This window comes from Convolutriloba macropyga, chromosome 14 (genome assembly GCF_964194025.1).
Source record: "Convolutriloba macropyga chromosome 14, txConMacr16.3, whole genome shotgun sequence".
NCBI lineage: Eukaryota > Metazoa > Xenacoelomorpha > Acoela > Convolutidae > Convolutriloba > Convolutriloba macropyga.
Genome location: NC_134481.1, coordinates 48079182 through 48104394, shown reverse-complemented (window position 1 = coordinate 48104394; position 25213 = coordinate 48079182). Strand labels below are relative to the sequence as shown.

Genomic DNA, 25213 nt, shown 5'->3' with positions numbered 1-25213 from the left:
CAATTGTATTTTTAAAACACCTAGCTGACTAAATTTCAAAAATTTGGTGGAAACAGGTGTTACAGAAAATCTATTTTTTAAACGAAGCCGTAGTTTTCCATAACTACTTAATGAACGAAACTGTAGTCGCGCTAACCTTCCATAATTATTTATATGCGAAAGGTAGACAAAATTCATTTTCTTCCACCCTTACCCAAGATCTCCCATAGTTTAAACTATCTGACACAAAAACAATATAGCGAGATTTGTTGGAGCAAGCAGCGCAAAAGAAATTAAATTTTTTATACGATGAGTTCAGACATTTTTAGATGACTCTGAGCATTCAAAACTGTATCGGCATGTTGAAGAATTATATAGCAGTACAACCGCCGCTTTAACTTAGAAATTTTTTGAACACTAAGGGTGCGGAAATTGCTTTGAAGCCTATTTGAATGTGAAAAGGTTCTTTTTCTTCAGAATTATTAGTCCAAAGTCCTGCAATTTTTTTCACGAAAAAATGTGTTTGCCTGTTTTTATAACTTTCCCAACAAATTCAACTGACGTTGAACACACCCTTGAAAAACGTGGGGAAATCTCTTTTTCGTTTCAATCTTTGAGGTAAATGTACTAGTTTTTGTAAAAGTAGTCCAATGTATTGATGTAATATAAAGCATGTTTTATTAAGTAAGGTATCTTAATGTAATGGTAATTCAAAAATTGTGAAATGTAGTTTTTATGAAATAAATTATTTTTGTCAGCAAATTATATGCTGTCAGCAAATTATATGCTGTCAGCAAATTATATGCTGTCAGCAAATTATATGCTGTCAGCATCTTTTATGTGCAGAAAACATATGTTTAGCCTGTAGATTAGTTGCCTGAAATGTTTGCCAGGAAAAATTTAGATTTTAAATTTTAATTAATAAAAATTCAGAGGACATCGAGAACTTTCGCCAAATCTTAAGTTTTAACTGTTACTTTGACATTTGTTGTTTTTTAATTCTCAAGCTTGTCTTGCAAACAGGACTTTTGTTTGCAAGTTTTCTGTTCTTGCGTTCTTGTTTTTATTATAATAAACTATAGAAGGGTCCAATCATATTCTTTGAATTTGGATGGTGGTTTAATAGGTAAAATTAAGCGACAAAAAAGACGTTTTTGAGGAATTAACATCAAAAACTCGAACATCGTGTATTTTTTGTCATTTTTATCTAGAAACTTATTGTTTCATGACTTTCCGTGCTGTTTTTTAAGAAGTGTCTACATGTTTTTGAAGACTCTGATTTTTTTCAATTTGAGATAAGCACGTAAGATCCTAGGTATCGTGGTGCTTCGGAATCCTCCTAAACTAGCTCTAGTAATCTGTGTTTATTGTGCAGAAGTTGCTGAGTTGGCCTACTTTTATTGAAATAAACATCAAAAATATTTCCGGACTCAATAAATTTTTGTTTTTTTTCGCTGTTTTTATAAGTTGCACTTATTGTACTTTTTGTCATTATTTCTGCCTTTTATGCCTAACCGAGATAAGTTAAAAGTTAGTTGAATATTTGCGCAAGTAGAGATTATAAATTGAAGGTATTAGTTTATTAAATGTTAAGCAAACTAGTGATAAATGTTGGAAATTTTTAAAGTACTTGGACAAATTTCTGATTTTAACTGTTCTAATTTTTTAGAGACCGAGTCTTGATTAATGTTTGTATACCAAGAGTTTTTTCTGAAACTGTTATTTCCAGCATTTAAGCGTCGTTTCATATTTTTTTGGTATTTTTCCAAAGTTTCCCCTGCTTGCCTATTTTATGTCAACCAAAAGTAGCTTTTGCCGAAGTTTTACTGTTCTCTTCACCTTGCGTTTTGATGGAAAGTAAATTTTCTATAACTTCAGACAAAAATCCATGGAAATTAATAACGAAAATAAGCTTGAGAAAAATATTTTTGTTTTCCAATAGTGTTTAAAGAAACCTCAGTACCTGTTTCGAAGTTTATTTTGATACGGACAGTTTTAGTATTCCCACAATCCGTAACACATTCAGAACTCTAACTAATCTAGTTTGATCAAGTAAAACTGCAGCTAAAATCTCCTAACTCTGAGTTAATAAAACCTGCTGGCTGCGCTTGACTTGAAAAAATATAATAATTTTTTTAGTACAATAGTTAAAAAACTTATATTCAAAACATTGGAATTTCTGTTTTGTTTTGGTATCGGTAGATAGAAAAAGTATACACAATTAGCTTTTTCACGTTTTTTTTCTATACTGCATATGTTGTCGCACGGAGTGACAAATAAAACAATAAAAACTCCTTCCACTTATTTGTATCAAATTGACACCGCTTTTAAGATGGATGATTTATCCACAATAACAAATCATCCATCTAAAAACAGTTCGCCTGCTACATATGACCTTGCGCCGACTGGAGAAAAAAAGATTTGTTGACATAATTCTATTCTCTTTTTTGCTGTCTTCCATCTGTTTTCTTTCTGCTTTAAGCAATTAGTTCCTTGGGTTTGATGGGCAACCAAACTTTTGGAACGCTAAGGCAAGTGAATTTCAAAAATTTGGTGCAATCAGGTATTACATAAATCAAATTTTTTTAACTCAACCGAAATTTTCGATAACTACTTAACATACAAAACTGTGATCGCGTTATTATTCCATAATTACTATTCAGATAAAATCAACTTTTAAACCAGTAATAAACAAAACCTCCAATATTGTAAACTATCTGACACAAAAACATTAAAGCGGCTTTTTTGAGCAAACAGCGCAGAAGAAATCAGTTCTTTTGTAAGATGCGTTCAAACATTTTGGAATGACTCCGAGCTTTCAAAACTAAATAAACATGTTGAAGAATTGTATAGCAGTAGACCCGCCAATTTAGCTTAAAAATTTTTTGAGCACTTAAGTAGGCTGAAGTTGCATTGAAGTTCATTTGAATGTGAAAAAGTTTTTTTGAAATTTATGGCTCAAAAACTCTGAAACCTTTTGATGTTTCTTTTCTGTTTTTATCACTTTCCTAACAAATAGTTTTTTTAACTGACGTTGAAAACCACCTTGAAAAACAAGAAAAAAAGTCTTCGTTTTAGTCTTTGAAGTAAATGTACTGGTTTTAACGAATGGTAAATCAAAAAATTGTAGTGAATTGTCGTATTTATTTTAGAAAAAATTGTCTCATTTTTCAATTTTTGTGTTTTAGGTAGCAATGCAAATTTCTTGAACTTTCTATATGCCTTATTGAAGAACTTATTTTGTAATAAGTGGCTATGCATTTTTTTCAAAGACTTTGACTTTTCAAATTGAGATAGGCCCGTAAGAACTTAGGTGTCATGGTGCTTCAGAGTCCTTCTAAACTGGCTTTTGTATTCTCTGCTGAGTGTGCTTAAGTTGCTGAGTTGGCCTATTTTTATTGAAATAAACATCAAAAATTTTTCCGGAGTCCCTTAATTTTGGTTTTTTTCTCAGGGCTTTGTAATTTGTACTTATTGTATTTTTGTCACTATTTCTGTTTTTTTTGCCTAGCCATGATTCGTTGCAAGTTGGTTGCATATTCATTTTCATTTGAAGGTATTGTTTTTTTATAAGCTAAGCAAATTAGCGATAAGTTTTGTAAGTTTTTTATTGAAAAGTTCTGACTTTAAATGATGTTCTATTTTTTAAAGCTTGAGTCTTGGTTATTGTATGAACCACAGATACAAAGAGTTGTTGAAGAATTGTTACTTCAATCATTTAGCGGTTTCTCCTAATTTTTGACAATTTTCAAAACTCTTTGACTATTTATCCTCTGCTTGTCTGTGGTGTGTCAAACAAGACTTTGTTTGGCTGTTAAACCTGTTCTCTGGACCATGCTTATTGATTTTTAAAATATTGATTTTCAGTCAATACGTCTACATTTCTTCATCTTTTTCCGATGTTAATGGCTTATTTTTTTAAAAAATTTGTGTGTTTGGCTCCAAACGGTCAACTCTTTTTTGATTACTTCAATCTTTCAGAACTAGATAAGCAGGTAAAGGCTAGGGCGTTATGTTATGTTACTTCAGTGTCTTTCTAAGCTGGATTGAATAGTATGTCCTGAGCTGCCTAAAACCAAAGTGTAGAGTTCAGAAAAAAAACGTTTTGTTTCAAATTTTTCCGCTCTTAGGGACTAGTGATAGTTCTCTAAAGATTGAGGCTGCGTGAATGAGTAGATTAGCGCAAAACAAAAAAAGGTTTGCACATTTTAACATTAAAAGTTTCTGAGACTTTCTGATATTTGCTGGTGTTTTTTTAGTATTCTACATTGACTTAAATAATTTTTTTCCGCGATAATAATATTTGCTTGATTTATCGACAAAATAGATCGTAATTGCCTGATCATTATAAAAAAAAACTGATACAACACTGCATTGCGAATAGACTATCTGACACCCTGATTAAAAACAAAAGGTTAGTATAGCTCTCTCGAGGACATTCTACATCAGATAACTTCTAGATAAAAAATGAACGGTTTGGTAATTTTCATTTCTCACTGGTTGCCCTATTTTGATTAAGAAAGTAGAAACAGTCAAATGGTCACATTTGCCGAAAACTCTGAAAAAATCATTTTTTTGTTGTAAATTATAAAGATCTGAATCTGTGAACCCAGTGACAAACTGCAAGGCAACGAATATCAATACGGCAATTAAGATAGTTGACAGTGGTCTGTCTAATTGCTGAGCTTGATGACTTCTCCTTTAGTGGAGTCGGTAAACACAAGCAAAAAGAGCCTCAGTCTGATCTTTCCTCTTTGTACGCTTTACGAAAATATAATTCTGTTTACTAATGCCATCTTCTCTCGTTTTTGAGATTCAAATTTAATTCCGCGTTTTTTTATGAAATTTTTATTTTCGCAACTGAACATAACTTTGACTAGAGTGAGTTCTAATAAACTTAAAAATCAAAATCAACCATTGCTTTTTTTATGGACATGGGAGCTTTTTCTTTCTGTAATCGCAGCTAATTTATGGGCCTGATCGATCAATAGCTAATTTTTAGATATGTATGGGCCTGATCGTTAGAGCTCTCATCAGCCTGGGAACTTTCAATCTGTTGTAAAATCTGTACTACATGGCCTACTCGTCACAACTTTGAATTCAAAACAGTGCAGTCAACTCCTTGCCGCCATCCCCCTCCCCGTCTCCGCACATGCCCAAAGTTAGCCCTATATACCATCCACAATCACAGACGGTCAACATTATTTTTTGCCTGACATTTTCCCAATATTTTATACAGTTTTTGTCGTTTTCAGCCCTAATGTCGGTGTTTCAAGAATTGTCCTGCTGTGTCTTTGTCAGATGTACTGGCACTTTTTCATTGACTTTGATTTTTCGAAATCAGATTTAAAAAATAAACCTCAGGGCATCAAGTTGTAGTAGAGTCACTTAGCTAGGCTAATTTGCTAGAATTGAACTTCAATTGATGTTGGTCTTTAAGTATAAGTTGGTTCAACACATTCTTTTTTTCAAAATCTCAAAAGTTGTTTTTGTAAGTTTTGTTTTGTTTAAAATTGTATGAATGTTTCCTCAGCTCGCAAATTATTTCGGCATGGCTTATATCGGAGATATGGTTTTTTAATATTTGTACTTGTGTTTCAATTATTTGTACACTAATTTAAATCATCTCTCGTTGAGATAACAACAGCTGCCTAACTTATCGATAAAATAACTTATTAGTGTCTGATCATTACGCCAAAATCGGATACAGTAGTGTCTGTGCTTTGGGATCTGAACAAAAACTGATCAAAAACACTCTGATCAAAAACACTCTGGTTATTTTTGCTTTCTCAAATTTATTCGACAACTGGGCTTCGTCTGGGGGTCTAATAGTTTAATATTTTCTAAATTGCGATAAAAACCGTGTGGTCATATTCATTTCAATATAGTGATCAACATAGTGAAAACGCTAGTGATCGAGTTTGTACCAAATGCAAAAAAAAACTACCATGTTGAGACTCTTGCTTCAATTACTTTCATTCTATGAATTGATTTTGTAATTTTCATGGTTTGTTTGATTCCTAACTTTTGCTGACATGTTTCAGACTTTTACCACAAAAACTAAGGTATGTGAATTCACTGTTTTCAAATCAATCTTGTAAGCTAGTCGGTCAATATAGTATAATAAATGTGAACTAATTTAACTCGAGCTCAAAGACAGAAGTCGCTTCAATTGGTCCTTAGTAATTTTTGTTTGTCTACCCGGGTTGAATTTTTCCGCCCAAATTGATGTAAGAGTGGGGCTGCAATAGGAGGATTTTTTAGGAAAATGCAGCTCAAAACTCTTACGTCTTTTTGGGCTGCATTGGGCTTCCAAGGGGGGTAAAATGGTGTAAGAGTGAGGGGGTAAAAGACAAATTAACCCCCCACTCTTACATCTTTTTGGGCTTCCAAGGGGGGTAAAATGGTGTAAGAGTGAGGGGGTAAAAGACAAATTACCCCCTCACTCTTACACCATTTTACCCCCCTTGGAAGCCCAAAAAGATGTAAGAGTGGGGGGTTAATTTGTCTTTTACCCCCTCACTCTTACACCATTTTACCCCCTTGGAAGCCCAATGCAGCCCAAAAAGACGTAAGAGTTTTGAGCTGCATTTTCCTAAAAAATCCTCCCATTGCAGCCCCACTCTTTCATCATTTTACCCCCCTTGCAGCCCGACTCTTACCTCATTTTACCCCCTCTGGACAAATTACCCCCTCACTCTTACACCATTTTACCCCCCTTGGCAGCCCGACTCTTACCTCATTTTACCCCCTCTGGACAAATTACCCCCTCACTCTTACACCATTTTACCCCCCTTGGCAGCCCGACTCTTACCTCATTTTACCCCCTCTGGACAAATTACCCCCTCACTCTTACACCATTTTACCCCCCTTGGCAGCCCGACTCTTACATCATTTTACCCCCTCTGGACAAATTACCCCCTCACTCTTACACCATTTTACCCCCCTTGGCAGCCCGACTCTTACATCATTTTACCCCCTCTGGACAAATTACCCCCTCACTCTTACACCATTTTACCCCCCTTGGCAGCCCGACTCTTACATCATTTTACCCCCTCTGGACAAATTACCCCCTCACTCTTACACCATTTTACCCCCCTTGGCAGCCCGACTCTTACCTCATTTTACCCCCTCTGGACAAATTACCCCCTCACTCTTACACCATTTTACCCCCCTTGGCAGCCCGACTCTTACCTCATTTTACCCCCTCTGGACAAATTACCCCCTCACTCTTACACCATTTTACCCCCCTTGGCAGCCCGACTCTTACCTCATTTTACCCCCTCTTTTCCACTCCTACTTAGGCCCTCAATTTATTTGAACAAGTCCTTCACTATACTGAAAAACACTTTTTTGTTTTTAATGTGTAGTCATGGGGGGTAATTCATTGCAGCCCATTGCAGCCCACTCTTACATGGCAATTTTAGTCGTGGGGGGTAATTCCCGAAAAGTCCTCCCATTGCAGCCCATTGCAGCCCACTCTTACATGGCAATTTCAGTCGTGGGGGGTAATTCCCGAAAAGTCCTCCCATTGCAGCCCATTGCAGCCCACTCTTACATGGCAATTTTAGTCGTGGGGGGTAATTCCCGAAAAGTCCTCCCATTGCAGCCCATTGCAGCCCACTCTTACATGGCAATTTTAGTCGTGGGGGGTAATTCCCGAAAAGTCCTCCCATTGCAGCCCATTGCAGCCCACTCTTACATGGCAATTTTAGTCGTGGGGGGTAATTCCCGAAAAGTCCTCCCATTGCAGCCCATTGCAGCCCTCTCTTACATGGCAATTTTAGTCGTGGGGGGTAATTCCCGAAAAGTCCTCCCATTGCAGCCCATTGCAGCCCACTCTTACATGGCAATTTTAGTCGTGGGGGGTAATTCCCGAAAGTCCTCCCATTGCAGCCCATTGCAGCCCACTCTTACATGGCAATTTTAGTCGTGGGGGGTAATTCCCGAAAAGTCCTCCCATTGCAGCCCATTGCAGCCCACTCTTACATGGCAATTTCAGTCATGGGGGGTAGTTCCTCAAAAGTCCTCCCATTGCAGCCCAACTCTTACATCATTTTACCCCCTCTGAACAAATTACCCCCACACTCTTACATCAATTTACCCCCCATAGACAAATTACCCCCCCACTCTTACATCAAAATGGGAGGATTTTAGGGAGGACATTCGACCCGGGTATAATAAAGATCTAAATCTGTGAGCCCAGTGGCAAATGGCTGGGCAATGAATCTCATTATGGCGGTGAGGATAAACGAAAGTGATCTGTCTAAAACTGACCTTCGAGAGTTCTTATTTAGTGGAGTCTGGTTGAAACGAGCACAAAGAGCTTGACTCTGATCTTTCATCTTTGTACGCTTTTTACTAAACTATAACTCTGTATACCAATGTCATCTGTTTCCGGTTTTTGTGGTTTAAATTTAATCTCCACCTTTTCCCCAGATGGAAATTTTATTTATTTTCTTAGCTGAACAAAAACTAATGGTTGACTGGAGCGAGTTCTATTGAACGTTAAAACCAAAATTGACATTTGCTCTTTTTATGAACATCTAAACTGTTTTTTTCCTTGTTTGGTCACGGTTCGTTTTTGTCGTCCGTTTGGGCCTCGTTATTAATGCTCTCTTCAATCTGGGAACTTAACGATATTTTTGACAAAAAAATATGCTCAAAAACTTCAATCGCACTTTTGAATTCAGTCTATTGTATAATCTGTTCTATATAGCCCACTCGCCACAACTTTAAATCAAAACATTATAGCCTGCACTCTGCCCCCCCCCTCCCCTCCCCTCCGCCCGCCCCCATCCCGTCTGCTCACTCACAGGACCAACGTTAGAGGTACATAGTGCCATACACAACCACAGACGCTCATTTATTTAAACATTACATCAAAATTCAAAATTTATAAAGTGTCAGAGAGAGGGAAATTGGTTGTTGGGTGGGTGGGAGTTTGAAGAAGAATAGATGACCCCTAATTTGTCGTTAATGCCTGTCACTTTTCACTTTTCCTTGTCGACGTCGTTCTTATCCCCTCCCTTGTTCTTCGTGTCCTCGCCTCCTTTGCTAGACTTTCCACTGTCTTCAGCCATTTCTCTCGCATCGAACACGCACACTAGAGCGATGAGTATGAACTGTCCAACTGAGAAGGCTGCTCCAATCAGAGGCACGATTTGCGACCATCCGAGGTCTAGGTTCTCCAGTCTATCGTAAGCCATTTCGGCAAGACCCACAGCGAAATTCAGGATCAACGCTGAAAAAAAATCCTGTGTTTTTAGCTATCTCGGTGGCTTGGCTTGTGAATAGTCATAGATTTGTTTTTTTGAACGGTTTTCCACAGTTTTTAGTTTTCGAAATTCTAAAGTATCTAAAATGATTTAATAAGGCTATGGAATTGAGCCTAATTCTTTCTGATTGGATTGTTTTTCTCTAGAGAACAAATATCTTTTTCTAAATTCGAGCTTACAGCAGATAGCGAGAAACGTTTTCGATCTGCTGTTTTGTCTCCTATGTGAGTGCGCATAATAATTTGATTCGTTATCAAGATTTGTCAAGATTTTGTCAAGAGCTGTCAAGAAATTTTCGTGGTCTATCTTGATAAGATCTTACCAAGATCTTATCAAGATTTACCAAGAAAGGTTGGTATTTTAAAATCTTGGCAAGATGGTTTTAGTTTTACAAGAAATGTCAAGATCATGCATGTCGTATCAAGGTGTATCAAGTTTCGATTCACTGGGCTATTTTTTATATTGAATTGCTAGCTATTGACCTCTGTCACGCTTTTTCACTCTATTAGGTTTAACTCTTACATTCTATCCCGATTTGAATTCCTTATAAAAACTGGTACGGTTAACATTCAAATCAAGGGTTTGGATAAAGAGTTTAGAGATTATTATTCAAAATTAGATATGGAGAATGCGCAAGATGGTTTTAGTTTTACAAGAAATGTCAAGATCATGCATGTCGTATCAAGGTGTATCAAGTTTCGATTCACTGGGCTATTTTTTATATTGAATTGCTAGCTATTGACCTCTGTCACGCTTTTTCACTCTATTAGGTTTAACTCTTACATTCTATCCCGATTTGAATTCCTTATAAAAACTGGTACGGTTAACATTCAAATCAAGGGTTTGGATAAAGAGTTTAGAGATTATTATTCAAAATTAGATATGGAGAATGCGTTTTGCGGTGAAAATTTTGCTGGGTGAAATGATTATGGTGAAAAGGGTTGGATGAGAAAATATTGGAGGTTAAATTAATCAGAGTTGAATTAAGTATACAACTCAATTGCACAACTAATTTGTAACGCTGAACGGTGTGTTCAATGACACTGAGTATGTGGGTGGGCTGGGGCCCATGATCAGAGCTCTGCGCATAGTAAAAATAATAATGAAAATGCTACGATACAGTACTGAACTTTAATGACACTCAGGTACGGGGGGTGGGGCAGCAAGCAAAACTCTATCTAACTATGTATGGCAGCCAAGGGAAGCATAACTCGGACGATGTTGGGTCTAGAATTGTCACTCTTATGATAGAGGAGCAACAGAAGTAGGACTATGAAACCCACCACATGGTCTGAGATCAACAATCCACGCGAGGCTTTGATCTTCTTCTCACTCTCGTTGAAGATTGATCGCTCCCAAAAGTCTGCAGAAATAAAATCTCCAAGATTCAATTTGGGTTAATAATAATAATAATAATAATAATAATAATAATAATAATAATAATAATAATAATAATAGTAATAATAATAATAAAAATAATAATAAAAATAATAATAATAATAGTAATAATAATAATAATAGTAAATAGTTTTCTGGCGAACAAATGAGTGATACAACACACTTAAAATTAGAGATAACGAGTAAGATCCATATTAGGCCAGAATATTTAATAGACAGTATTAAAAGTTAATATATTTTTAATGATGACTCTCAATCGTATGTTATTAATCACATTTATTTAGATTATTTATTACTCGTAATTGTTTATTTCAGACTTAAGAATAACCTTCCGACAGACTATAATCAGAGAATTTTTATGATGAATTTTGCTATGAAAAGTCTAAAATGACATGATCAGAGTACTGGTCAGAGTAAAATTACAGAATTGGAAATTCATGATTCAGCGCTGGGATCACGAATTAAGTGAAAAAACCCGCCGAGAAATTTGAGAGGCCCTGCTAGAAAATTCACTTCATATTTCACAAGGATGATCCACAATTCCCTTTGAAAACGTTCTGGTGAAAAAAACCAGCAAGATCATGGAACAATTTGATGACCACTGCATCACCACAGTCAGCCCAACGTACATCAACTCACTCCGGACAACAGTTACAAAAATTCCATTTGGACAGCCCAGGTTGAGATCCAGAGTGAAATCGGCACTGCTCAGACCGTCCCAGACGAAAGCGACCTCTGATCAGATCGTCCCAGACCAAAGTGACCTCTAATCAGATTATCGTGCGCTTGAAGTTCCGTGAGCGCTCCAAGTGCACTCGAAGCCACCTCTAATTAGGCAAGTGCCAGACTATTGACCAGACGAGTGTCAAACCATTGTCCAGACTCAAGTGCACTCGAAATCGCCTCTGATATGACTCAAGCGCGCTCGAAGCAGTCTGATCAGAGAATGATTGTAATCATGAAGAATATTTCCCAATACGCTAGAATATAAATATTTCAAAAAAATGATATTTCATTAATATATTCAACGTAGGTAAAGTCAAAACAAAGAGTTTTGCTAATGAAAAAAAAACCCAGCTGTTGAAAAAATAATGTATTTAGCATGCCATCGGTGCAAGTCTCTAACTCAGAATTTTAACGTTCCATAAAGAACGTTCTGATTTACAGTTGTCTAAAATTACTTGAAAAAGGGGTTGCTAACATGTGGACCCTGTGATTATGATCAGAGTCATCAGACTCGAAATTAGTATCTGATCAGAACGCTCTTGTATTGTTGCGTCTTAGCAGAGCCAATAAATCTCAGTTTAAAAAATTGAAAATTGAAAAGAAAAATGCGCTTCAAATGGTTTCTGATCAGGGACTATTGTGCTCAAAATTGTTTCTGATAAGATCAAAGTGATCACTGGTCAGACTAAGTTGCAGACTATTGTCAAGATTGAAGAGCGCTCGATGAGTTTTTCCGACCAAGTAATTAGAGCGCACCATGAATAGGTGTGCGCTCGTAGATAGTCTGATCAGAGGCCAGGTCCATCTGGACAGCTCGACCAAACCCGGGAATAATTACATCAACTCAATCCGGACGATAGTTACCTCAACTCAATCCGGACAATGTTTAGCTCATCTCAATCCGCAACTTGGTTGACAGAGCCTCATATTACTGTTCTTGGACTACTTCCCGCAAAATGAATTTGGATTTCATTTGAAAAATAGATTGACTCTAATATGAAAATATGAAAATAGTCTCTACTAGCTTTGAAAATAGTTTCCCCACAATTGAAGAGTATTCAAACTATGAAAATGAAGAAAAATTGGTTCATTTTTTGCTTTTGCCGACCATGTAGTATCATGTCACATCAGTGTTCACCGTCACCGTCCTATAAGAGTCACAAAATTCTAGTGAGGACTCCATCTAATTTGTGAATTACGTATAAAAAACAACCCTTTTTTACATCTGGCTGCGTGACAACGATTATTTTGCTATCTGTAATAAGTGTCAACCAACATCGTCCTTGATGACGTCATGACTCTGTCAGCCGGTGTGGAAGCTCAACTGGAGAAGTTTTCTGAAGTTCTAAGTGAGTTATCTTCATAAATCTTGGGATATTTATTTAATTAATTTAAAATTCTTGAATAATTGGTCAATTTTGACGGATCATCTCAATTCATTTTTGTTTGTTTTTTTTCATGATCTCACAAAATTGGCAAAATGAACAGAAAAGTTGGTAAAATTGCTATAATTTTATTCAAATTGGCCAAAAATGAGCTGAAATTTTCTCTCAATTTTAATTTTTTCTCTAAAGCCGCATTTATTTATGTTATTGAATTCTATATAGTAGCAGTGTTGAAAATGGACAAGAGTTTTGATCCATTTGAATTCCAGAAACAGACAACTAATGGTTGCTTGTATGTCATCTAATGAGCCGTAACTTGATTCCAATCAACGAAAAATTGTGCAAGTGAATAATTATACATACAAACTAACTTTTACGCTATCGGCTTATCAGCTGTTGACCCTAAAAGCGACAGAGTCAGCTCCAAAGCAGCAATATATCTTCGAGGTGTATTTCTACTGCTACCTGACGCAACTAAAAATCCTCAATGAACAATAACCATTTTTGTTTAACAAACAAAAACAAACATGAATCATCCAATACAATGAAATATTGCTTAATTTGAAGAACTAACCTAAATTCTGGCACTGGCATGATTCACTTTTGAGGTATTTGTAGCAGATCTTCCACAGTCCAATCCGAAGGTAGCTGCTAGTTGCACCGTAACTTCCATGTCCACAAAAAGCCATACCAACTGACGTCACTGCCAGACATACTGGACACAGTCGGAAACAAAACAATAAACCAGATCGAATTTTCAAGAAACGGTTTTCCCCTTCATCCTAGTTGACATAAAACTATCAAGAATGGTGTTTCTACACCCTCAAAAGTTCGCAAGTTTCTTTTTGTTCCTTTTGCTCAGTGTTTTTTTCTAAACCATTGTTATGAATAAGAATGCGTTTTCGGATCAAAAGTTCTTGCAAATTTTATTGCGAGAACTGAACTTTGAAAAAAAAATGATTGACCTCCAAATTTCGGCCTTAAATGGTAATTTCTTTCGCCACGACCAAATCAAACTAAACTTGAAACACCTCGCAGTGTCATGACCTTGATATATCATATCAACAACTTGATTATCTTGCAAAGATTTTAATAGGCTAACATTTCGTTAACACCTTGGTAGACCTTGACAATATTATCTTCCGATGAGTCACACAAAATTCATAAGGATATTTGACATGGTCTTGATAAATCTTGTTACATGGCCACAAGTTTCTGAAGCAAGTGAAAAGGAAGAAATTTTTTGTAATCGCAAATGATTTTTTTCTTTTTTTTTTGATTTTTGGAAAACTGTAAAAATACGGCTTGTTACTGTGCTATCAGAACACGAAAACCTCATTTACGTAAATCTGCCAATGCCGGTCTCCGGAAAGAAAAAGAGGAGGGAACCCCCAAATATTATACTGAAAAGGTCTCAAGACCCGGTTTGTTTAATTGGCTAAAGAACTTTTCCGACCGTCCTTTGCAAACATTGTTTTTCGAACACCCAAACCTGATATATTTAGGCATGTTCTTGGAAATTCTGTATGTTATCCAGTTCCTATTTCTTGAATTACTTACAAAAAGACTAATGGTCGCGCAAATCTTTCCGACTGCTCGGCAGGAACTCTAAAAAGATTTCACAAGTTTTCGTATGTTTTTATCGAGTGTATCAAGTGTCATCTCACCGGAACAGAATGATAAGCTTGCTTTGAGCATGAGGAAAATGAGTCGAACACAAACTTAAAGTGCAGAATCTTCCAATCAATTTGAATTGTTTTGTTCTATTTTTGTCCTCAATATTAGGATATACTTTTCAGTTTTTTTTTCGAATTCTATAATGTTTTGGCAATCTGTTGTTATACTGATTCACCCAGAAATTTCAAAATGTCACGATTTGGATTTATTGGAATTTTCTATCTAATTCTTACAAATGAAGGGATTGTCTAGCAGCAGTAACTCGAAATTCTGGCTGACTTCTCGGACAACTTCGCTACTCTTGATGTCTAAATCAAGCTCATTGATTGGTTGTCCTATAAGGCACTGCTCTATCTTCGGAAATTTTGTAGTATCAAATTCCATTTTCTCAAACTTGATATCTGTTTAACGCAATACCAATATATTGTCAAACATTCACATCAACTCTATTGCGTAAATTTAATTTATCAACCCCAGGTCGAGGTTTCTGGGTGAATTTTTGTAAGAAAAGCGGTGAACTCGGTGAATTTTTGTAAGAAATGGGGTGATTGCGGTGAAAAAAGAATTCACCGCTTTTCACCGCTTTTCTTTAAAAAATCACCGCATAGATTCTTGTGGCAAATTAATGTAAGAAAAGCGGTGAATGCGGTGAAAAAAAATTACCTCTATCCAACCCCAGGCCTAGGTTTCAACGCTACAAAACGCAAAATTTTGCAAGATTGCCGCTGAATATGTTGAATTTATGCAAAACCTATGCTTGAGCGTCAATCCTACATAACTTTGGGTTGAATTTAGCTTAGACCTGAAATAAATGATCTTACATAATTCTGCGTAAAATTTAGCGTTGATCTTACCACAATTTGTGTTCCAAAGCTTAGATCTTACATAGTTTCGTATTGATTATATCGTAGAACTTACAGAATTTAGCGTTGAAGTTAGCGTAGATAAATGAATAATCTGGCGATTGAATTTAGCGTAGATCTTACGCAATTTTGCGTTGAAATTAGCTTTGATCTTAAATAATTTTGCGTTGAATTTAGCCTAGATCTAACACAATTTTGCATTTAACATAGCGTAGATATTACATAATTTTTCATTGATCTTACATAATTCTGCGTTAAATTTAGCGTTGATATTGACTATTTTTGTTTTCCAAAGCTTAGATCTTACCTAATTTCGCATTAAATATATAGTAGATCTTACATAAATAAGCGCTGAAGTTAGCGTAGATATATCAAAAGGTGTAAAGTGTGTAAATAGATAGAAAAATTGTCTTCTGAAATTTTTTCTCGTTGGCTAAAACTTTAGTGGCTGCATTTTTTGAGATCTCGTGCAAATAGCATCTACTGAAATGCTATTGGCAAGACTTGGTGCTACCAATTACTATCAATTGGTTGTGCAGCAGTATCAAAATCTGCGATTTTTATCATTGGCAAAAATTCTGTTTCAATTACCGTAAATGTACAACGTAACAAACAAAATCAGTCTTAATCTCTTGTTTTTATATAGCGCGCAAGAAGAGGGGAAGTAAATGCAATTAGAACCTTCGGTAAGATGTTTTTCGAAAAAAAATCCGTTCGACGGATTTTTCTCCTCCAGCAAGATACCATCCTTTTTATCATTCCCAACTATTGTGCGTCTAATTACAGTCTGAAAATCAACAGAATTTTCTGTTATTTACAATTTTAGCTTATGTTTCTATTCTATTGTTCCGATCGCTCTTGACGGGGGAGGAACTATATACTCAAGTGAAATTTTTCAATAAAGTTCAGTAAATTTTGACCGATCGATATATTCATCATTGTGAGAGTTGAGACAGTATCAAAAAAATCCCTTCAAGCGTAGAATATGCAATTAAAATGGCTTTCTTGAGTTTCAATTTCTAGAGCGAGCTAGCGATATTTTAGTTTTTGCGAATATTAGACCAATTTGCGTAATTTTTATTCTTTTTTTTCCCGAATTGTTGCCTAAATTTTCGTCAATTTTACTAATATTTGTTAAATATTTTTCAAAATAGTGTTGTTGATTTTATTTTTAGGGACGCAAAAATTTTTTTTTTGTTTTGAGTAAATTTTTCAATATCCAACCCTTTTCATCAAAAATAGCACGAAATAAGATTCGTTAGTCCACTTTGATTATTTTTTCCGGAACTATACACTCAAAAACCACTAACACAATCTCTGTAAACTCAAAAGGGGATTGTCTCATTTCCATTTTTATTGAAAGTGCTCGGTAATTAAAATTTTGCAGTTTTTTTGCTTACTTTAATTGTTGATTACCAAAAACGCTGCAATTATTTTTGGTTTTTTAACTAACAAATTGTCTATATCTATAATATTCGAAAAACTAGGTGTTCCTAACAAATGAGCAGGGCTAGTGTTGAGCCAATCTTGAACTGCTACAATCCACAAATAAATCGGATTGTAATCAGTCGGTCTTTTTTAAAAAATGTTGATTTTTTTATTAATTAAAGAACAGAAAAATTCCGATCGAAGCTCTTTGGTGATTGGTTCAATTGGCATCCTAAACAGCGCAAAATTATTGTATCTAGTATTCTACTTGAAAGCTTGTAGTCGTTTTGACTTTTAGAAATATCTGATTTTTAAATAAGTTTTAGCTTATTGAACTTTGCCTTTACTTTTTCCCTAAATTGGTCAACTTGTAGCAGAGTGTCAGCAAAGAAATAATGTTTATTTTTTGTACTGATATAAGTATTAAATTTTATTGCGGTTTTACGCCTTAAGTTATGGTTTTCTTGCTTTGATACTACTAGATTAAACAATTTTGTTTTATTTTTTAGAACAATGCCGATTTTTCACGTTTTGTCGCATTATCACGTTATTGACAGTTCACTGATCACCTTGTTGGCGTTCGAAACAATATTTTTGGTAAAATTGACCAGTTCAAAATTTTTATAGATATAGATTATGGTTTTAACGGCTTCAACACCACTTTCGAAGAATTTAATTGAATTAGTTTATTTTATCTTCAACTGTCGTTTTTAATTTGCCTTCTTAGTCAAATGAATTTTCCTGTATAATGACAGGTTTCATTGGCTTTTAGGATTAATAAGTGAGCCCATCTTCTGTTTTGAGTTGATAGCTCATGGCTTTCATGTCTTTGACAACAATTGTTCTCTAAAATAAATAAAAAACACTTTTTAACTTCGCAGTTTTGTTCTTTTAATTGTCTATTTGCTACCTAATCTCGTTAACTACAGGTCATATATGACATCGTTTGTGTCAATGGAAGACGTCAACATTTTTTGATGTCACAAAGTCTAATTTTTGAAAAGAAGTCGTTGTGACTTTACTTGCTTTGACATGGCTTTTTCACAAAAAAAATATAATTTTTATTTTTCGTCATATTTGACGTTCTTTTTGCTGACATAAGAATTATTCTGGATAAATACATGACTCAAGGGCTCTCTTTGGACGGATAAACGAACCTATTTAATCATTTCATTTTGTAGCTAATGGCTTTCGTGACTTTGGAAATGATTTTTTTTCGAAAGATACAAAAGTATTACTTAATTGAACCCTTTTCTCTATTTCTTGCGGTTGTTACCTTGTCTCATTAACTAAGAGTCACATACCACGTTATCGGTGGTCAAAAAATGCGGTACGATTTATTTTTTGAGGGACAAAACATGGCTTCACGGCTTCGACAGCGTTTTCTGGCAATTTTTTATTGAATTTTTGTTTGTTGTCTATTTGTTGTTCTACCGCAAAAAAAAATGAATGATTACAGGTCTTAAAGCTCTCTCATTGAACCATAGGTAATCAGAAACCTGTGGGATGTTTTCATTAGACTTCTAATGGTTTTCATGACATTGAAATTAAATGTTCTTAAAAATTTTAAAGATATTTGTTAACTTTAATGTTTTCTTATTTTCTGTCTAATTTTTACCGAGCCTTATTATGGACCGGTCTCATATCTCTTCTATTGATTTTATTTTGTTTAGTTTGAGTTTTATTTGAAGCCTTTTTGACTTTGTTTTTCAGCTTTTTCAAAAAATGGACATAATATTTTGGATGTAATTAGTGTTTGTTGTTGTTGTTGTTTGATTTCGCTGTTCGTCTTGACTCGCTTTGGTAGATCTCATCAATCTAATGCGTCATTTTTTACTCCACTGATTTATTTGCTACGGAGACTTTTTTCATACAGCATTTTTTAAATTAAAAATACTTGAATTTTTTGGTGGTATTCTATCTGTTCCTCATTTGGTATTTATGCCATAATTGAGGATGAGTGAGTTCAGAACCTTATGTGCAATCGCACATTGCCGAGCCTCCTTGTATTGCGTTTATAGTGTAGAATATAATCGTAATGTAATGAAAAACTTTTTGGGCTGGAGACACCCCAAATTTCAGTAGTGTCTCCCAAATTCAATAACTTGAACCCAAAAATCCCAAAATTGTCCCGCTATATGTAGTTCTGTAGTTTTTCCCTAGTTTTGTGAAAATTTTTTATTAATATAATCATACCTGCGAATAAGTAGAGAAAAATGGAGCGCGACACTTCCATTTCTGGGCAGCTGGTTTAATTGTTGTAAACTCTGTAGCACCACAATGGTTGTTTGAATTACACAATCAGTAAATGCAAAGAAATTGGTTTTTTTCTTACAAATGTGTGTTTATTTCGATTGATGCTGAGAAATTTAACTAAAAGATTTAAAAAAAGCGACTGGCTCAAATTTTTTCTTCCGCTGTCGGCTAAAATTTGAACAACTAACCGCAATTTTTAGTAAACAAAACAAGTTGACAATTTGGATCAAACTACATTAATTATATCCAGAATTTCGCGTCCTAAAGGCGCTGATCCTTTATTGATCTCAAGAAAAATTTACTATAATAATTGGGATTATTGTCATAGCTTTAGGAAAAGAAATGAATATTTTCTTTGTAGTACAATAGTTTTTGTTTGCATTGTTGTTTTGTTTATGTTTCCCTGTGGCTAAGGCTATTGTGATATGCGTGAATAAATAAAAAGAATAGATATATTTCCATATGGTCCACTTTACAACATGTTGGTCCATACTCTTAAAACAAATAAATTTCCCTTATAAAAGTTCATGAAAGAAGCACTGTGAACATATAAAAATGCTTTGTTCTAGCTTTTTACACAGATAAACAAAAGTATAAAAACAAGAAAATTGAAATGTAAGAAAAATGATTTCTCAAACGTCTTCCTAGCTCCGAATTTGACAAAAAATTAAAAATGATTATTTCTAACGTTTTTGCTATCATAAAAGAAATTCTTTACGGCTCTTTGTAGGCGCTGTAGTTTAAAACCCCACTATCATCCAAGTGGGTCTATAATTGGAAAGATTCATTTTCTGCTTAAAATTTCTAATCTAATACCTAATATTTGTCTTTAAAAATTTGTAGATTTTCTGCTAAGTACTGCGAGAAATCACTGTCAACTGTCGTAGTAATGAAAGCTATTGCAGCGTAGAATTTTTTGTTGCAGCTCAACGCAGATCTTAGATTTTTAAAAAAGGTGCCAGCATACTTTAACGGTGAAGGCAAAGAAAGTTTTTTAAATTTTCAATAGAGAATTTTCTCAATTTTCTTCCTTTCTTACAGACTTCAGCCTTTAAAACTCTTAACAGAAAATTAAACTTTTAAGATAACAAGGATGCTCGTTAATGTGCGTTCGCACATGATGTTCCGACCCGAGCTCACCGACATTTTTGACTTAATTGTCAACCTGATGAGATAATTAAAAATAGATATTTGAGTTTAAAAAATTGTAACACAACCGCACTATTAATTGAATTGCATGACAGCGCTCACAAAATCTGCCACTAGAAACACTACGAGGAAAAAACAAACGACAAATTAAGCAAAAACATAACTTTTTTGGCGAATGTGCTTAAAGAAGAGCAAAAGGAAATACAAATATTGACCACTCACAAAACTTTTACAAAAACGCATATTGTCCAACAAACAAAATATCAGTTACGACATGATATCAATGGAAAAATGATTTTTGAGTTACAAGGAATGGAACCTCTCATTGATGAGTATAAGTTAACAGTTGACGAGAACAACAAAAACTGAAAAATATAAAAAAGTCTTTGGAATCGAACAATATCATAATTTTTAATAATTTTTGCTATAAACTGACTGCATTGAGTAAAATGATTTTGTCAATCCTTAATTATAAGCTTATGAGACCAGTCAGCATTTTACGAATACACGAAGAATTCAAAAAAGGCAAAAACAGCAAAATCAGAAAAAAAATGAGCGGGAAAGGTGTCGAACCGAAGAAAAAAGAAGTTTTTGGAATCTTCTTTCTAATTTCATATACTTTTTTAAACAGCAATGTGGTTGCTCTTTCATTAACAATATAACTTTAAATCATGAACAAATATATTAAAAACACGAAATTTTTGAGAAAACCAGTTTTATCATAGCCATAAAATTCAGAAGCTTTCAATTGAAGTCAAAAATACGCTAAGTTATACCTCAATGAGAAAAAAAAATATTTTTCAATCATAAGTCATCAACTGGACATCACAATAAGACTTATGATTATAAAAACAACAACAAATAAATACAAAGACCAAAAATTCAGTAGAAAAGTGCGAGAAGCAAGTGTCGAAGCCGATGAAACCATAAGTGTTTCTCTGAAAACTTTATTTGTGAACCATTGGACATCTTGTCTAAGCCAAAGGCAATTATAATTGTTGGGTTAATGAGATAACAGTTGAAAAGGAACCAAATTACAAAAAAAACCCGAATTTTTTTTTGAAATTATGAAAACTCGTCACATCGGTCATAAAACCAAAAGTTAGTAGTTAAAACCACTACCAGATTAATTTTGTATAGAAGAAAAAAACGTGTTTGGTCTTTGCTGAGATTGACTTACAGTTCTTGGAAGTAGGTTTAATAAAAGTTGGTGTTTAAAAAAAATTCAATTTTGTTTTTAAAGTCTTAACAGCCACTAAGTTCAATAGCTCTCAGCGGAAGTCAATAAATACGCAAAATTACTCCTCAATGGGATCATAAACATAATAAGTCTTATGAATATGAAAATAACAACAAAACCAGGCAAAAACCAAAAATTCAGAAAAGTGCAAGAAAGTGTCGGAGCCAATTAAACCATAAATTTTTCTCTGAAAACTTTATCTTTGATCCATTTAAAGCCTTCTCTAAGCAACTGGGAACTATAATTATTAGGATACTAAGATAAAAATTGAAATGTAATCAAAATTACAAAAAAAACGTCCAAAAATTTTTAAAAAAATTATGAGGACTCGTGTTATTGAAGTCATAAAACAAATTTTAGCAGAATAAAACCGCTCACCAGATTAGTTTTAGTTACAGTAGAAAACATGGAGGTCCTGTAATTACTGACACTGACCTAGAGTTCACGAAAATAAGTTTAAGTGGTTAATGTCCAAAAAAGTTCCGATACAATTATTTTTGAAAATTATAAAAGGTGTTAACAGCCATTAAATTCAACAGTTTTCATTGTAATCCAAAAACTACGCTATTTTATGCCTCGGTGTGAAGACATATATGTTTTTTATCAATATATTATCAATAAGACACCACAATAAGTCCTATGGTTATGAAAACAACGAGAAATATAGGCAAAAACAAAAAAAATCAGCAGAAATGCGAATAGAAAGTGTGGAAGCCATTTAAACCATAACCTTTTCTCTGAAAACTTCGTCTATGATTCATTGCACGGCTTCTCTAAGGCAATAGAAACTATCAATTTTAGGATAATGAGATTAGATTTCAAAAGGAACAAAAATTACAAAGAAAAATCCGAATAATGAAAACTCGCGTTATTGAAGTCATAAAAAAAATAGTTAGCAGATAAAACCACTTAAAGGATTAATTTCGGTTGCCTTCAAAGGAACCTGGTCCTTTCATTACTGAGACTGGCTTACTGTTGATGAAAATAAGTTTAATATCGTTTAAAGTTTTTAAAAAAATTCGAAAAATTGTTTTTTGAAGTCTTAGCAGCCATTGGCTGTCCGCTCGCAGAATTGTACAGGTTTACGTAATGCACATTAGGAATTCAATCAACCTTGTAGTTAGTGAGCTTTTGTCATACGAATCCCAAAATTTATTAAGATCTCAAAAAGAAAATCAAAATTTCATTAAAAATTACAAATACTCAATCCCTTGAGAACGAGTATTTTGTTCATTGGGTATCAGTTTACTGTAAATGAAGCTCTGCATTAACAGAACCCCGATATGAAAAGTGACTGGTCTCTAATTGACTACAATGACAATAATGAATAGAAACATTTTTCTAAAAAAACAGCTCTCAAATTGAATTCGACTTTTTTTATAGTAAACTTCCCCATGGGACCAGAACTAGCCTTTTTATTGGTCTTTTGGTTGCACAATTTTTTTTTCGTTTTTAACGTGAAATGTAATTTTGAAATAATATTTTCATAGAAAGGCCTTAATTTGAATAAAAATTTCGCTAAAAGTGAACAAAATCATGCAAATATCACGTGTTCACACACAACTTTAAACCTCGGTAAATCCTCGAAAAATACGAAATTAAAAAAAAAATCTTTTTAATTTCGAATTTTACGCAGGATGAGCTTTTTAATGATACCACTCACATTTCGCTACGATGAATATATCGATCGGCCAAAATTGACTGAACAAAAAAAAACCATTTGAGTATATAGTTCCTCCCCCCACAAGTGGGTCGGAACAATAATACATCAAACGCATCAAGAGAATGCATGCCACAAACACGCCAACTCAGAACTAACCTTGAGAAATGGTGACAGCTTCTGCCTTGCAACCACAAATGGATCAGGCATCCTGCTGAAAAACATCTTAACAGAAGTAGTGGATAAAACAAGGGATTCAACCACCAGCAAAATTTGTCCCTTTCTCCTAACGCTAATCGCGCATGTCGAATCGGGCCAAATTTTACTGTTTGTTGACTCCCTTGTTTTATCCACTACTATATTCACCCCTATAAATACATATTACACGCACAATTTTGTGTACAAAAATGTACATAGCTAGTATAATTTATGCAAATCATACACTAATATCCAAAAGTTCTCAAAGCTAGATTTTAGCCTAATTTCATATCTAATATGCCAAACTATATTGAAATAAATCAGGTTAATCATCTCTCAAAGTTTTTTTTCAATAGAATCGGATGGACTGAAAATAACTCAAAATTGCTTAGAACTGGATAATAAGAAACAAGTTTCGTTAAAATTTCGACTTTAACCGGGAGACGATTGATCTATGATGTTTAACTGAGTGATTCTATGTACCTGGTTACATTTTTGAGCCGAGTCTTGGGAGGTCTTGTTAAAAGGTTGACTCGCCTTTACCACGCTGCGGCAGTACTGCTCGACCTTTCTTAATGGCAACTGTGGGGGAGGGTGCAACTACAGAATGCTTGAACACTTCTAATTTTAATTATTAGGCTGACTGAAGTCTAATATTAAGCTGACTGAACAATATTATTATATCAATTTCAGGGATATCAATATTAATATTAATATTAAATATATTTCTGAATAATCAATCACTCATTTATCATATATGAAAATTGTAATTCTGTCATGCACCTAGATTGTAGCTGGCTATCCTTCTGAACTTCTGCCAAAAACATTGTAAGGAACTTTTTCCATTCTGAGTAGTAGTCTGTTGAGACTAGGATCCTGGGATAGCTTCCACACGCTTGAGAGAAGTTGATATAACTCTGGATAGTAGAGTAGGAATCTCCTTTATCGTTCAGTAGTTTTTTCCAGGGAATATCCTTATTGTTTTCTTGATGGTCTTGTTTCACTTTCCCCCATATGTATCCTCTCTCAGAAATTGTAAGTAGATATAAACGATTCAGCTTTCCCTCCATGTCTTTGACTGTGGTGAGATAAGACTCAAATTCACCAATATTGAATGAACTCCTGAGTTTATTGTGGAAAGATAAATGTTCCGGCACATTCACTTCAAACTTGTCCAGTGTTTCCTGATGCTCGTAACTTAGTAGGTCCTTCTTGAACTTGGAGAGGAACAACTGGAAGAGTTCTGTTTTAGTTCGTTTTCCAGTCTCACTTTCATGTTCGGCGGTGTTGTCGGGTATGCATTTGTTCTCCTTACAAAATGTAATCATTTGATTTGTTAAACTAGTCAGCTCGTTTATATTCTCTTCAGACAAAGAAGTGGATGATAAAGCTCCAGTTATTAAAGTCTCGTCAAATGACGAAAATTGTTTGAAATTTTTCGCTAGTTTTTGTAGTGAAGTGAAACTCATGATGAATAGCCAAAAAATGCCGTGGAGAATAAAGGTCCCCACGTGGAGAATTATTCTAGAACATTCCTTTTTCTAGAATATTCTCACATGATTTTTAACTTAAAATTAGTTATCATTTCCCAAGTAATTACATGTTTTAAAGTAAAATAATAATTAAATCCTTCTATTAAATTGAATGATTTGTATAATCTATTAAAAATTAAATAAAGATTTTAACAAATACTCACTTTACTAGCTAATTTTTAAGGGTATCTTATATTCGAAATTTTCACTTGTTTTCATTCTGTTAGTGGTGGTGGCTTTCTTTGTCAATGGCGGCGGCCATTTTAGCATGACATGCACTTTTCATTCGATCTGCTAAGCAGTGTAATGCGATGTTAAACCAAGCTTGTTGACTTCTTGTACTATTAGTGGTTGCTAAATATGAAAGAAAGCGAACAATAATAGCACAGTCAAAAACACTGAGATCGGTGAAAACGCAGTGATTAGTGTTTTTCTATGTCTTCT

General features: G+C 34.5%; 3 protein-coding genes across 4 annotated transcripts in view; 2 read left to right on the top strand and 1 right to left on the bottom strand.

The window, feature by feature from the left end:
- Positions 1-25213, top strand: part of LOC142352794 (translocon-associated protein subunit delta-like) — a 576117-nt gene that overhangs the window by 210696 nt on the left and 340208 nt on the right. The window lies entirely within an intron of this gene.
- LOC142352795 (uncharacterized) overlaps positions 1-25213 on the top strand; it is a 169554-nt gene that overhangs the window by 51827 nt on the left and 92514 nt on the right. The gene's annotated exons all lie outside the window — the stretch shown is intronic.
- Positions 8785-19383, bottom strand: LOC142352966 (uncharacterized). Its single transcript, XM_075405129.1, has 4 exons — positions 18931-19383; positions 13341-13481; positions 10441-10620; positions 8785-9223 (listed from the first exon to the last, which is right to left on the bottom strand). Exons 1-4 carry the CDS (start codon positions 18968-18970, stop codon positions 8973-8975), a joined length of 612 nt encoding a protein of 203 aa, XP_075261244.1. The 5' UTR covers positions 18971-19383; the 3' UTR covers positions 8785-8972.